This window comes from Sceloporus occidentalis, unplaced genomic scaffold, assembly GCF_023333645.1.
Source record: "Sceloporus occidentalis isolate IW3139 unplaced genomic scaffold, rSceOcc1.0.p SCAF_7, whole genome shotgun sequence".
NCBI lineage: Eukaryota > Metazoa > Chordata > Lepidosauria > Squamata > Phrynosomatidae > Sceloporus > Sceloporus occidentalis.
The window spans coordinates 65,926,886-65,942,841 of record NW_028316987.1 but is presented as its reverse complement, the minus strand read 5'-3'; the positions used below and the strand labels follow the sequence as shown (position 1 = coordinate 65,942,841).

Sequence of the window (15,956 nt, the reverse complement as noted above, 5' to 3'; positions counted from 1 at the left end):
GGAAGTTATGACTGCTGGATCCCTGTAGGTAATAAAATTTTTCAGTTTTGTTGTACATGTGTGTGTGTTTTTCTCATCAGAATTTGATTTCTGAATGATTGGGAGGAAGGTATCTAGGAATAGATTAAAAAGCAGAAGTCACCTTCAGCATTTCAAACACTAAAATAAATCCTGGAATTTATTCTTTCTTTGACTTGTGGGGGATTTGAGAAAATTATAATGTACTACTTCTTCACAGTGTTACAGCATATAAATATATAGATTACTCTCCATTTCTTTTTATATGACCACCTATTCTAGGATGAAAAAGAGATAAACTGGGAGTTCTAGGTATGTTATTTTTTCTTAAGCAGTTCATTTTTATCTCTGATTAATCATTCCTTAAGTGTGTAAGCACATCTGAACTTCTGGTGAATTCAGGTGTTATTACCACAAGATACCAAAAGTTGTGGGAATTGTAGTTTTGGTATTAAAAAGTTTTTTAATTTTGATGCCATTGTTTGAAAAACAGACGCAAGATATTTATGAATCTAGCAAAGGAACCCTCCAAGCCCCTTTTCTCATGAAGACATATTCTTCAGTAATGCACTCTTAGAGATATGCTTGGTGGAATGCGCTCTAGTTCTCTCTAGATGTACTAGACTTCACTGTTAGGATATGGGCATTCAAAGGTAGAAAAAGAGTTAACAAAAACAACTGTTATGGTGTGTTAGCTATGAAAAGCAAATAGAGCTCATTTTTACAACAGACTGAAGCACATGTTAGCATCGGTATTATATGTACACTGTTTTCCCTTTTAGGCTTCTTTCTGTACATTACACCACTGTGGACAATATTTCAAAATGATTTCGTATTTCAAAAGCTACTTATGAATACTTTTTAGTTACAGGATTTATGCACTGACCAGACACAGCTGAACTTCATTTTATCATTAACCACTTGCTTTTCTTTTGCATATGCTGTACATATTACCCTAATCATTTACATTTCTGAAATGCATAATAAAGAACTTAATTGTTTCCAGGATTATAGCTCCGCTTTATTCAGTCTGTAGCATTGGGATAAAAATATCCTATTATGTGCTGTTGTATGGTAGATTACGGCTTCACCAAAGCCTTTATTCAGAAGAAATGTGCTATACCAGAGTGCTAGAAGTAGCCTGCAGTAAAAGAAGTCCTGTGATTTGAAGTAAGCTGGCATTAGCAGTAAAGTTGTGCAAAAGCCATCATGTTTGGAAATCAAATTTAATTAAAAAGCACTCTCAATCCCTAGTAATACAACTGCTTTAAATTTTCAGACAGTGGGAGTAGCTCACCGTTGCCCAAGTATGCCTCCTCTCCTAAACCCAACAACAGCTACATGTTCAAACGAGAGCCCCCAGAGGGATGTGAGCGAGTGAAGGTCTTTGAGGAAATGTCGTAAGTAATGCCTTTTATATCAGCTGGGATCTGCAAATGCAGGGAACCTTTTTACTGGACCTTTTTCAACTGCAGATGAATAAACTACTCCAGCTGATGAGGGTTTTTTCCTTTCAGAAGCAAAGCACTTTTGTCAGGTTTGCACAGAGAAGAAGCTGAAGTGCTCCTGTAAGCTTGAGGGGGAATGGAGCATTTTTGTTCTTGACCATGTGACCTATATTTATAAAAGCACAACCAAGGGGGAAATGCAAGCTGAGCTGTGCTTTCTTTAGTGTTCTGACAAGTATACTGCAACCTTTATAAAGCTGCCTTTATTAGGATACTAATTTAGCTTTAATTCTTTAGCTTTTAAGGTCTGGCAACAGCAGCTGTGGCTAGAGACTCAGTAAAACTTGACATTTTTCTTGAGGTATTTTGTGTGTGTATGTGTGTGTAACAGAGATTGAGATAGATAATAAAAGCAGAACAAATGCAATGCACCCCTCCCCACCCCTTCCTGTATTATCATATCAGGGACCATTTGTCACAGAAGGAAGGCAAGTTCTTGTTGCATGGGCAAGTTGCTGAAGCCCATTATGTTGTTTAAGCCCTAGCAAAAAGTGCTTTGGGACAATTTAGCAGAAGATTCTGCTTAGAAAATGAAAAAGTCTTGCTAGTTTAGTATAAGGAAAGCTGAGGGAAGAGAAACAGCTGTCTCAGATTATGCTGCCATTTCATGTGTGTTTGGTGCTGGGACTTTTCTGCTGATAAACCCCACATGGCTGGGTTTACAACCTGATTAGTGCATCAGAATCACTGCTAAAATTTGTAAATACTCTGATTGCTGTCCAGTTGGAGATTTTGGTATACTTATTACTTATTGCTGTGAATCAGTCAGCTGACTACCACTATGGAAGATGTTTGCCCATCCGTCAAATAATCCCATTCCTTGTCACTCATATTTTGGCAACATATAAAACCGACAATAAACTTGATCTGTTCAACTGTTTAACTTTAACTTCTTTTACACTCACTTTGTTGTAGGACTCGTCAGCCTGTCTCAGCCCCTCTCTTTTCATGTCCTGACAAAAACAAGGTTAATTTCATCCCGACCGGATCAGCTTTCTGTCCTGTAAAACTTCTGGGTCCTTTATTACCTGCTTCTGACCTGACACTTAAGAACTCTCCAAACTCTGGTCAGAGCACAGCTTTGAGTACTCTGACTGTTGAGCAGCTTTCCTCTCGGGTCTCTTTCTCCTCTCTGTCGGATGACACCAGCACAGTGGACTCTGTGGAGGTCTTAGTACAGCAGCCATCCCAGCAGCCACCACAGCTTTTACAAGAACTGCAGTCTGAAGACCACTCCTCTTCTCAAAACTACGTGGTAATTTAGAGCAAGGCAGAGTATCAGTTTGAAACTCAACTGCATGAGTGGCAATCTTTTGGGGTGGGGAGGGGTGGGGAAACAAAGCTACTTATCAGCTCCTTTCTGTATTTCAGTGCTGTTCTTGGCAGGGACAGAAATGCTCCTACTCGGCATTTTTGTGTGTGTGCATATTGGGGTGGGAAGAACAGAATGCTTGCAGAATCTGTGTATCATTAAGCATTTTAAATGGAGACTATGCATTTCATAGAATGTTTGGCCAGATTAGTACTGTGTCCTGTGTTCTGTTTCAAATTTTACAGTATAAATAAGCTCTATATCAAACAGAGGTTGCCTGTCTAAATAGAAAATGTCTTGCTGTGTTGTGTTCTATGGAAAATATTGTACTTCAGGATTATGTTTACAATTTATCCAGGTATTTATGTTTTGAACTTCTGTAATACATACAATGCAAAAAAAAATGGCCACAACAGTTGCACAGTGCCCACCCTATGGCCTAGCTTCAGGTACTTCTCTCGAAGTCTAAACTCAGGTAACTTGGAATGTATATCACGTTGGGATATAAAATATTTTACAGCTAAAAAGCTAAAGAGGGTACATCACTCTTCTGCCTTTCATTATTTTATGCATTAATGTTTCCTCATTACATTCCACTTCCTTAGAAAAAGTGCATTCAAATCTAGAGAAATAATTTACCCTGGATGTGGGTAAATATGAGGAGAACCAGCAAATTGTGATGTATGGCATCACATTGTCGTGTGGTTACGAGTAAAACAAATACTGCATTTACTGTCATTTCATTGTGTAAACTCTGGCATTTAAAGGTTTCACGTGTTGCACAGTTAATGACTGTTAAGCAGTTGTGAATAAAGTGTTCAGTACTAGGCTATACATGAGAAACATTCCATGGCGTGTGAGAGAGAGAAACAATCCAAGACAAAAATGTTTTCATTTTAATTACAGGAAAAGAAAGAAAGGAACTAATCAAGTTTCAATAGGGTTGCAGGAGTAATTTTTCTCATGTTTGTGTTGGCAAGTTGAGGACATGTAATGCTACTGTTACCATTTTTAAAAAAATCTAAATAATGTTTAGTTTCTCTTTCGGATGAAATGTTTGTTAACGTGCTGGTTGCAAATATATATATATATATATATATATATATATATATATATATTCAGGTTTTGGACAAGCAAAGATAGCTAAACTTTGTTTTATTTGTATGGTGGGTATTTTGCACCGGCATTTGAAAAAGAATCTCTTAAGTAACATGTAAGATTTTGTAAAATAAAAAAAAGGAAAGAAAAAAAAGCAAAAAGCAATAGTTATGTTATCAAAGCCTTTGCTAGTACTGTCTGGTTTAGGCCATTGGCAGGTAGATTTCTCACCCTTTGAAAGTGGGTGGACAGCCTGTGAGTTGTCTTCACAGGTGCTGCATAGCCTAGAAGCAACCAGCAGCATTTCCTTACTGCCCTGGAACCGTGACAGCACTGCTTTTGGAGATAATCTGCAATACAAAGAGGACCCCAAAGTCAAGAGACACTCAATATCCTTGGGTCTTTACTTTCAGTTCTGTGGGAGTAGCTTTATGCAAGTCTAGAAAGCTTGCTTCCTCTGTTCAGGAACTGAAAAGATTAAGACTGCAGCTGCTGCAGCATTTATACTCACTCTGGTATTTTCTATTGAGGAAGAATGGAGGGGGGAAGTTATAATAAGGCCTCAGCGAAGAGTACCTAAGAAAAGAAATATGGGAATTATATAGCATGTGTGTGTTGTTGCAGAATGAAGCCCAGTTTCCTTCCTATCGTCACCAAAGAATTTGGTAATAACCTGTTAGGAAGTGTAGACTTAACAGCCTCTGTACAGTTGTATGATTGTAGGGGCATGCTGAGAGTGGAAGCTTAAATCTGTTTCATTTTCACACAGTAATTTTTAAAAAACCAATCCAGTAACAGGCATTTTAACCTTGCTAATCTCAGGCCTTGGTGAAAGCACTATATTGTTTGTATCTTAAAGCATAAGGGAAAAGCATTCAATTCTTGTGATGAAATGTGTATTCTTTTAAGGTTTTACAGTAAAGTTGACTATAATGGCACATTTCCTTTTTTATGCTTGTTTTGAAATATAACTACATAGTCATGGTTTGCAATGGTACAGTTTATAGAAAGCTCCATCTGCTGACTTTTAGATCAAGAATGAATTTTGATGTACAATATTGACAGTGATGAGATTTGTTCTGTTTTCCCATGAGAAACTGCTTATTAATTGTCAACATGCATTTGTTCTTAGCATATTGGAAAGTTCTAAATGAAATGTGTTAAAGCTAATGCTTTGCTATGTAAATTTCCCAGCAGTTGTTGATCTCTAATATATCGTACATACAGCTGTAGAAAGTTGTCAAATAATTGTTTCAGGAGTTTTGTACATAGTTGTACTGCTATTTCTAGCCACTGTGCTAAACAGTATTCAGATTACCACACGATATTGCTTCACATGAGAAAATGTGTGGCTTTTGTTTTGTATTTTTTCAGTATAGAAATTCTTGTCTTATTTAAATAAAATTATTAGGAAAAAATACCCCACACACCCTACAACCTGCAATATATAGTGTTTTGTTGTTTGAAAGCTGTGTGGGAGTTTTCCTGAAGATTCAGAATGTGTGTGTTCTATTGCAGGGATAGCAAAAGGGTGGCCCTTGGGGTTGTTTTTTTGGCCCCAGGTCCCAATTTCTTTGTTCTTTTTTTGCCCCTAAATACAACCATGGGTAGGGGCAATCTCCCCCCCCCCCCAGCTATTTAAAAATAGAGCAGCCTTTTTCAAACAGGAGGTGACCCATGGTTGACTTCTAGGTAATTTTCTGTTGAGAAGCAAGGGCAGAAACATGGAGAGAGTACCTTCCATATCCCCTAAGAGCTATTTGGCATCAAAATTTCAATTTCTTGTGGAAAGAGCACCAAACATATGTGAAGCATCCCCCAGTTCCCCTTGGGAAGTCATTGTGGTTCCCTAACCTCAACATTTGCCTCCTCCTGGTCTTTAGATTTTGACCTATTCATTTTAGGGGCAAGGATTAGTGCTACTACATGTTAACATTCACCCTTGCATAATAAGGAAAGCATCAGGAAGAAGAAGAATGAGATGTCAGCCCCAAAAGAAGTGATGAGGCTACAGCCCTGTTTCTTTGTCTTTAATGGATGTATCTGTCTTCAATGTTGGACTTCCCAACCAGTATGCAACTGTTGTACTTGAGTTTGTGGGGGTTTCCCCTTTCAAACTATTCATGCTTCAGTTTATTAAAAGCCAGAATCTTCTTGGGGTATTATGCTGGCATAACACCTGGTTAGGATTGTGGTTATATTTAGACATTTCTGGAAGGAGAAAGGAAGTATCCATTGCCCCTCTAAGGGAGGTGTTTTTTCAGTCATCCTCTTTGTAATGGTGGGTGGATATAGCTCCACCAGTCCCACCCTACCACATGACAAAAAGTTTCTACAATGGCTGGAAAGTACTAATAGCCATCTAACACCTTCCCCCCCCCCCCCCATCATTGTCATCTCCAGGAGAGGTTTTTGTTTCACATTTTATACATTAAATAGGTTAAATAATTTTAGAAATACCTACTTGTCCATCACACATGCATGTAGTTGTCAAATACATACATTTCATTTCTCATGCCCTTAACAAGAGCAGCCCCAGTGAATTAATTCATCATCCTTATTAACCTCTTCTCTGCCTGTAGTGTCTGTACTGGAGTAACAGAATAACATAAAATTCCATCCCAAATGCTTTTTAACATATTAAAAATAGTACCATGTTTTATTAAAGATGAAGAATATAAGCTTGTTTTGATATAATAATTCTGTATTAAACACATTTTTCCCAGCACTGCAGCCTTTATATACAGTGGGCCCTTGTTATCCGCTGGGGTTTGGTTCCAGGACCCCTGTGGATAATACAATCCATGGATGCTCAAATCTCATTAAATGCAGTGGCATAGCAAAATGGTGTCCCTTGTATAAAATGGCAAAATCAAGGTTTGCTATTTTGAATGTATACTTTTTTTGGAATATTTTCAAGAATATTTTCAAAATGCCAGCCTAAAACAGTATGAGGAGGTCCAAAATAGGCCATGGGGTAGAAGTGGGTGGCAGCCCTCCAAGTTCATATGGGAGGCCAATACAGATCTTCAGCCCCTAGCCAAAAGGGAATTTGAGCTAGCATGGTTTAAATGTCTTCTTGAACTGCAGATGGGGTAGGGGGTAGGTTAAACATTTCGTCCTGCAGCAGTTTTGAACTGCAAGTCCTTTAACCCTGGACATACTGGCTTGGTCTTCTGGGAAACTGAATCCAAAAGAAATATGGAGCCAAATATTGACAATGCCTGTTTTAGATGCTGAAGCATGTAAATTATACTCTTCTCACCTAATAAGCAGGGGTTGAACATATTTTATGAAGATAGGGGATGAGCATACCCCCTAGAGCACTACAAGACAGCCTGCCAAGCAGGCAATCGGAGGGTACTGGGACTCCCATCTTTACTGAATTTCTGCCAATGTGCTGACTGAACAAAGACCAAGAGAAGACACCCAGCACACTGGCAGAATGAGCAAAAGGTTGCACCAGTGCAGACTGTTTCCCCTCAAGGAGAAGCTTTGTTTCAAAACATAGCAGCTGGACTTCAGCTTAGCGCATGTCGATCAGTGCTTGTAACATCATGTCAGGTTCATTGGCTGCCTGTTTGTTTCTGCTTGACTGAAAGTTCTGGTTTGGACCTTCTGATCCCTAAATAGAGTAGGCCATAATTCCCTTAAATTTCAATACAGAGCTGCCTGAGCTTTGGTGATGATATCTCAAGGCTGTGTTTTCTGGGCTATTAAACCAGTCAGATGAGAACAGAAATGTTCCTGTTGGTGGCAGTTCAGATCTGCATCCTGGAAGAGGTATGTCACACACTCTGTCTCTTGCCTCCTTTTATCTTTATCTGGGAATCTCCCCTCCTACCTTTTGCCTTAGTTTGTACTATGTTTTGTATTGCTGCTTCTTGCTTTTAAACCACTTCAGCATAATTACTTTTGGAAGAAAAATAGATATATTCTTTTGTTCTCTATTTCTGTGTTATAAAGCTATTGTGAGCCAGGATATAAATCATAAATTGAAACTTCAACCTGATGTGACTTGCTAGATCCTGTAAGTAATACGGAAACATTGCTAACAAAGCAATGTCCAAAGACAATGGTTAAAAAAAGGGGGGGTTCAGAGATGACTAGACCTTGCTATAACTCAGAACCATTTGCTGAATCCATTAGGAATTTCTGACAACAATCCAGAGAACTCCATATTCTAGTCAGACTAGACAGTACTACAGGGAAAGCCAGTAAGAATTGCCAAGAGAAATGAAATCATATTTCCTCTACAAGAAGCCCCCCTCTTGTTGGAGGGATAGAAATTCAGCAGCTATCTATACAAAGCAAATGCCAACAGCACTTAGCAAGAGAAAGAGCATAGAGACACCATCCAAAATGTGGCATCAGCCTTAGGACACTTTTAACTCATCTTCCATCATTAAAGAGATAGCAGCCCTCTGTCTATCAGTGCATTGGCTTTGAAATATAGGAAGTTATTTCAATAAACAGGTTCATATGAGCTATTGTTATGTTTCTGTCCAATGTAATGTTCCACCAAGATATTCTTGAGATGGAACAGCACTCCATAGTATTGTGTAGCTAATCTGAAGTAGTAATGCTTCTGGAGAGCCAGTGGTATTATGGTTTGAGTGTTGGACTAGGACTCTTGAGAGATAAGGATTGAAATCCCTACTCAGCCCTGGAAAACCATTGGGTGCCCTTGGGATAGTCACATTCTCTCAGCCTCAGAGGAAAACAGTGTCAAAATTCTTTGAATAAATCTTGCCAAGAAGACTGCATGGAAGGATCACCATGCATTGGAGTTGACTTGAAGGCACATAATAATATACTTCTGATCTTCACGTGAACCAAGGTAGGACTCATTTGGCCCTCATTTGGACTGCAAGGGTTGGTATTCCCTCCCTCTCTCCACAGCAAGTATAATTTATGATTATGATGAATGTTATAACAATTTATTGCTGTTGTTACTGCTGTTTAACATTTGTATAACATTTCCAATGTGCGGTTTGCTTCACTTAAAGAACCCCATATTGCTCTTCAGGTATAGTGGGCTCTTGGTATCTGCTGTGGTTTGGTTCCAGGACCCCACATGGGTACCAAAATTCATGGATGCTCAAGTCATTAAATATAGTGGCAAAGTAAAATGGTGTCCCTTATATAAAATGGAAAAATCAAAATTTGCTTATTGGAATTTATATTTTAGTATTTTAAAGCCGTGAATGGTTGAATCCATGGATTAAAAAATTGGTGGATATGGAGGGCTGACTACCTCCATTTTCCTCTGCATTCTCTCTCAAAATGACAACAGTATGTCAAGTCACCATTTGGAGAGGGACTGCAGAGGAAAATTAATCTGTTCAACAATACTAAAAGTAAACTAGTATTATTGTACTTCTTGTTCCAGTGGGGAAATACTGTAGAAGCTCAGAAGGAATTAATGGCAGAGATGAGATTCAAAAAGAATGTAGAGAACATTCTGATTTGCCTGTTAGTTCTTTAGCCCTATGGAGTTGTGGCACATACATACATTTCTCAGGTAGCGAACTAATATTTTTTCAATGTCCTCTCAGCCCCCATTAGCTGTCTGCTTTATATTGGTCAGTCTGTATCCCAAAGGTGCTGAATGGCCTTCAGCCAAGGGGGCAAATTCAATTTCAGAGAAGGGAGAGCACATTCTGGTGAAGGGTGGGAACAAAAAGCAACAGGACACTGCCATTTTCCATGGCTGCTAAAGGTCTGCCCATGGTATTATTGTTGAAGAAGAAAAAGCTTCAACATCACATCAAGGGAAAACATCAAAAGTACAAGTAATTCAGGAAATATATTCTCATGCCAAAGGAAATGCTTTTGTTTAAACAGAAAGGGGAGAGGAACAGTGACCTCAGCTCTATTGAACTCCAGTTGTGCAGTTGGAGCCATGGGTAGAAAGGCTTCACTCATAGGAGACGACTCTAATATTTAATGATCCCTTCCCTCTTACAATCCAGAATTCACCCACCTTGTCAGGTATCCCAGACTCCCAATATTTTCAGGGCTGGAAAGGCTGTTGAGAACAGGGGCAAGGAAACCTGTTTCTGCCAGATTGGTTGTGCATCCCCAAATCTGAATCCAGCCAGATAAAGTGACTGAAAATATAAAAGTACATTCCATGTATGGTTACCCCATAGATTTATATAAGGCTTTGGCAAAGCTTCAGTGTATTGAACCACAAGTAACATAAATTACCTGTAACTTATAGTTGGAAGGGTGGACACATGAAGGTACAGCAAAGCTGTGTTTCAAGAGGAATGTAATGAGAAAGAGTGAAATTACTCTGTAGGGTCAACAACAAGGAATGGTTTCTAGTTACTGCCAAGTGTTACTTTCAAAAATTGTTTTTATTAAAAATTTCAGAGTACAATAAAAAAATTCAAATGTTACTTTTAAGGAGACATTTTAGAGGCATTCCTGGTGGGGGAATGTTTAAGGTTTTTAATCATTTCTTGATCAGTCCTAAGATTTTCATTAATTTTCCTCTCAGAAAAAAAGAAAAGGAAAAAAGTAATTAAAAGGGGGAATGCAAATAATAAACCACAAAACAAGTTACTTTTCAACATCAGAATAGACCACTTTACAAGCATGGTTAACATGTTAACAGAAACAAGCAGCTTTTAATACGTACTGCACTTTTCCAAACTGGGCATTAGACTATCATTCATTTTTATTTTAATTCCCCTTTCCGGTGATCCTTCATGTGAAATCCACCTATTCCACCCACTTAATTAATAATTAGATTGTCTGCCCACTGTGGGCCCGAGATCCTTTTCTTGACCAGACATTCAGGTTTCATCAGTGTACATGTGTAAGCAGGATGCCTCCCTAACCTTTCAAGCTCTGGGAGTACCCCCCCCCCCCACACACACACACTTTTTCAATTGTGCAAGCTGCTTGTTTCAGCAGTAGACTGACGTCCGGGATCATTTTACCATCACCAGGATCTTCCAGTGACAAGACTAGCTCACCTGTGCAAACCCCAAAGTGTGAAACAGGGATCCACACCTCTTTTTCTGGAGGCTTCCAGGAGCAATACAACTATCACCACCCATTGCATACCCCCCAACTGCTTCAGTCTGGCTGGGGCAGTCCCGATTAATCCTTCATCCCACTTCAGCTGCTTTTGAAATGTCCCCATTTCTTCTCCTCCCACTTTCCCTCTTTGTCCCCAGTTTGCTTTGACTGCTGCAGACTGAGTTCCATTACAAAAGTAGATTTTACAGCCGTCTACAGTTTGCATTGGAAAACAGAGATCACTCCAGCCCTCCTCCCGACCGCCATCTTGAGGAGGAGAGAAGCAGGCCAGCAACAACAGGCCTCTGCCTGCTAAGAAGTAAAGCCCTCCTCCCGACCGCCATCTTGCTTGTCTTTATTGCATGTTGTTCTATTTTTATTGGGTTTGTTTTTTTGAGGTTGTTTTCATGATGTGTTAATTTTTATTGATTCTGTGAACCGCTTTGATCACCTCGGAAAAGCGGTATAAAAATAAAACATATTATTATTATTATTATTATTAGTTTGCATTCAGTGAACTCAGAAGGGAGGAGAGAAGAAGAGGAAACAATCTTGTTGCCTTTAGTAGGCTCAGGCAAAAGCAAACTGCTGCAGCCTTTCCTGGTGTGTGAGTTCTTTCTTGTCAATAACTTGCCATCTTGACCACACACTGATGTTGGATGGCCATACATGCCCTGGTTTTCATCTGTGAAAAGTTTGGAGGGAATACAGTTGTCTTGGAAGGGTGTAGACTAGAGGTTTCCAATCCTAATTCCACAAATGTTACCTTTAGCTCCCAAAAGGCCCAGCCAACAAGGCCCCTTGTGAGGGTTCTGGGAGTTGCAGTCCCACTAGAGCTCTAGTTTGAGAACCACTACTTTAGGAAAGACTACACAAACAGCCTTGTTTAGCTACACAAACAGCCTTGGTGCTGCAAGATACTGAAGGCACATGGTCCCCACCCAATATATTTCTGTTCACTTCTTCCTGTTCTGTAATAAGTTGCTGAATCAAAGGAGAGCTCCATTCTGTTTTATAGTGACTGCTAACTTTTCCTGGGGAGCATTTCAACAGAGACTTTGTCTAAATTCCAGAATGACGAGGCTAGCATTTTCAGTGAAGAAGTGGTTAAGAGAAGCAGATTAAAAAAAATTTATGCTGTTTGCTTTTTGTGATACAAAAATGCTAAAAATTCTTACTGTGTTGTCCCAGGCCATGAGAAGTCTGGGGGTAAAGGCAACATCATCTAATGGAGTCCCATGTGGATTTTCAAACAAGAAGTGATCCAAGCATATTCAGTTGCCCTTCTGAGAAAACACACACGGTGTTGTTTGGAGACATTTTATCTCCCCAAAATACAGTAGAATTTAGTTTAGGGTAGTAAACTCAAACATCAAGTTATGTAAGGGGTGTGTGAGGGGGTTGCATGTGTGTGTATGCTGGTGTGTGAACATACAGAGTTGGACTCTAGAATTCAAGTTGACATAGTCATAACAAAAATGCCAACTTCCTGTGATTACAAGTCTCTGTGAGGTGCATTAGGCCACTGTCACGAGACCAACTATCTTGTATCTCAGTCAGATTTTGTGAAAAGCCATGGATGCTTGGAAGCATGAAGATATGTTGAAGGTTTCTCTTTTGAAGTTTTCCAAGTACTTAAAGGACAACGGTTTAGAAAAAAGAGACACATTGTCCCCTTCAATTGTAGAGAAACCTAAAGTGGTCAACTGCACAACAATATAAACAATCAGACTGAGATTCTGCATTGTCAGACATAGCTATGACAACAGAACTCCATTTTCATTGCTACTTCTGTTGATGGCCACCTCCCAAAAATTTATCACTTAAGCCAGGCAGCATCCCAACTAAAGGGTTTTGGAGGCACTGCAGATCAGGCTGCTGGGAAATCATGTAGGGCTCTCTGGTCAGGTTCCATTGCAACTGCCTCTCTCACTTTACCCCATGACTGGGAGAGTGGTGCACTCATCATTTTCTAGTGTCCCCATTTGTAGTGCCTCAGAAACCCTAAAGAAAAGCAATGAGGATGTGAAGCAGTTTGGTTTTAGTTATGGAAGAAACAATGAAGAAGAAACAATGAGGATGAAAACATTAGAGAATCAGGACCTTTCTTGATCCCCAGATTTATACCTTCACATCCTCATCTAACCAGCTCCCAGACATATAGGGAATATTTGGGGGCAACCATCAACACCAATTCAGAACACTGGAACACTTGAGTACACAGAGTCCTTGTTAAGATTCTTGAACCATGATGTATCTGAAAGACACCAAATGTGGTTATAATTCCTGATACTCAGTGTGTGCGTGTGTGTGTGTGTGGGGGGGTCAGTCCCCTAAATTGGATAGCTTGTGGTGCACTTACACAGCTGACACCTTGATTTTACTATGCTTCCTCGAAGCATTTATTTGCAAGGGTTTGTTTACCATGCCTTTGGTGAAATGCAGAGCTCATGCTCCATAAATCATGGCTCCACCATGAATGTGGGAAAGAGTTCCTTGCTTCCAGCTCAGTTCTAAGATAATTGAGAGTCAAGAGAGACATTGCTCCATTCAGAAATTTCTTGCTTGCATAATAATGAGGAAATGACATCAAATTGAACTTTATTTCAATCATCTTGCTTGTGAACTTTCCATTGGCAACTGGTGTACCATTTTCTGGACAGAATGCTTGACTACAGAGGCCTCTGATCCAGCATGTCTCTTTCGGTTTTTGCAGTCCATGAATATTATCACATTTGAACAATGTATAGATGTGTTTCATAGCAATGAGTGAACTAGCTGGGGTTTTGTACGATGCCTCTTCAAAAGATGTGTCTCCCATCCAAGTGGAGATTGTGAACTGGGAGCACTGGACCACTCCAATAGCTACTGAACTGGTGGCTGATGGAGCCGACATCTTAACTGTGGCGAGACTGTGTAGATCCCATCTTCAGTACTACAGAGAAGTGGGAGATGCAAATGATGGATCATATTCAAGCCACCTCCTTAATGTCATAAGTCACCCCCCTGGAATCTGACACAGCGGAATTAGATTCTGAGGGATTTCTGCTTACAAATGATGGCATCTTCCTTAAATCTGATGGTCTACAAGCTGAAGCAGCTGAGGGACTGTCCACTGAAGTCCATAGAAGACAGAAATAATAATGTCATAGGAGTCAACATCTGTTAAATAGGAAACACTATGTACCTGGTATCCAGAGTCATCTACCTATAAATATCTCAGTAGCTGCAGGTTGTCCTCATTCTTCTCAACTGCTCAGTCTCTCCAACTGGCAGTGTTGTCAATGCTCATGTTTTTCTTGGGATTCTTGAACTCTAGACTGGCTATTTTTAACATTTCAGTTTTGGTTATGACTACCAGTTCCATAGAATGACTGCTGGACCAGTAGAGACCTTGTCCTTGCTGCTTCCGCTCCCATTACCTCTCCCTGTAGGCACTTGCTGCCTGTAGGCATAGGACATTTAAGGTTAAAGGTATGCATGTGTCCACTGCTGAGCAAGTCTTAAAAGTTTCTGTAAACTTGCAGACCCAAATCAACTCTGATGTGACTTAGTCTGCATGCACATAGTGTCTGTGAAACTGTACACCAAGGGATGGTGGTACATAATACGTTTTATGCCTCCAAACAATCAAGCATATTTTGAATTGGGTAGTACAGTGTCTGAGATATAGCATTAGTGTCAGATGTCACTGCAAAGTGAGAAAATCAAGACAATGACAAGAGAACAAGAGTAGACTTTCCATGGTCAAGCATCCTAGCAAGAGGCTTGGCCTTTTGGAATACTGTAGATAGACTGCTTTTTGAAGCTGGCAAAGCAGAGCCCAGGCACATGCCAAGATGTTGGCACACAGGCATTCTGAGCTGAAGATTGGCCAAAAGTGCTGTCATGCAAATCGACTTAATTCAGCACATTCTTTGGAGTGAAAAAGTGTCCACTGGACAAGCAGGCACTGGCCCAAAACTGGAACAGGTTTCTGGAACGAGACCATAGCCTACTCCCAACAATGGAGATTTCCACGAAGAAAATCTGGAACAAGATCGCCATTCTAGATTCTCTCTGGCTTGCCCAGCGTTCCAACTGTCTGCCTCTCAATTCCTGCATGTCTTGAGACAGTATATATTGCTTTCAAGACTGCTTATATATACACACTGGGCCCTTTTAGTTAACTGAAGTTCAAGTGCTCTTCCCCACATTCCCACACTTGTATGTAGGATTGGGCCTCTGTGAATTGATTATACACAGACATCCTCTACAGCTATTTTCAAGATAACAGCAACTCTTAAAAGTTTTAGTAGTGAAGAAAATAGCCAGAGACTCTCTGGTTAATTTTTTATCTTGGCTATGGATTGACTGAGTGCCCTTAGGCAAGCAGTTTCAGCAGACTTTCCTGCACAAAAACACATGCCTCAGGACTCCTTTCTGCAATGTATGTATATACACTATGTTTATCTATACATACCTAAAATTGTGCCTTATGTTTTCCTGTGGGTTGATTCACATATGTTCTTCTTGATAAGGAAACATAGAATTCAACCATCAGTCTGTACCCAGTCTTGTTGCAGCATGCAATATGGCTCTCCAATGCACAGGTCCTTTTATAGATAGATATTAGCAAACTGCTCTTAAACTTGCTGGACTTTTCAGCCTAAATCCAATTAGTATTCAGTGGTATTCTATTTGCATTCATTATTTTCAGTGCATTACCACAAGCTGTGTTAGCTAGAAACACAGAAATCTGCTTTATACCAGGTTGCAACATTTGTTCATCTATCCCACTATTGCATGTGTGTCCCTTCATGTTACTTGTCAACATATGGAGACCCCATGGATTTCATCAGGGTTTCTTAGGCAAGGAGTACTCAGGGATGATTTGCTATTGCTTTCTTCTGAAATTTAGCCTACTGCACCTGACATTCCTTAGAGGTCTTTACCCAAGTATTAAACAGAGCTGATCCTGCTTAGCTTCCATGATCAGCCAGGAT

At 39.8% G+C, this 15,956-nt stretch overlaps 1 protein-coding gene across 2 annotated transcripts in view; it reads left to right on the top strand.

Moving 5' to 3' along the window:
* The window catches only part of GLCCI1 (glucocorticoid induced 1), a 42,601-nt gene extending 39,746 nt beyond the window's left edge, over positions 1-2,855 (top strand). For both annotated transcript variants that reach the window (XM_089533181.1, XM_089533180.1), the window contains 2 exons: positions 1,298-1,418; positions 2,442-2,855. In XM_089533181.1, coding sequence (XP_089389307.1) covers positions 1,298-1,418; positions 2,442-2,790 — 470 coding nt within the window. In that variant the 3' untranslated portion in view covers positions 2,791-2,855. The remainder of the gene's footprint in view (positions 1-1,297; positions 1,419-2,441) is intronic.
* Positions 2,856-15,956: the final 13,101 nt, after the last annotated feature.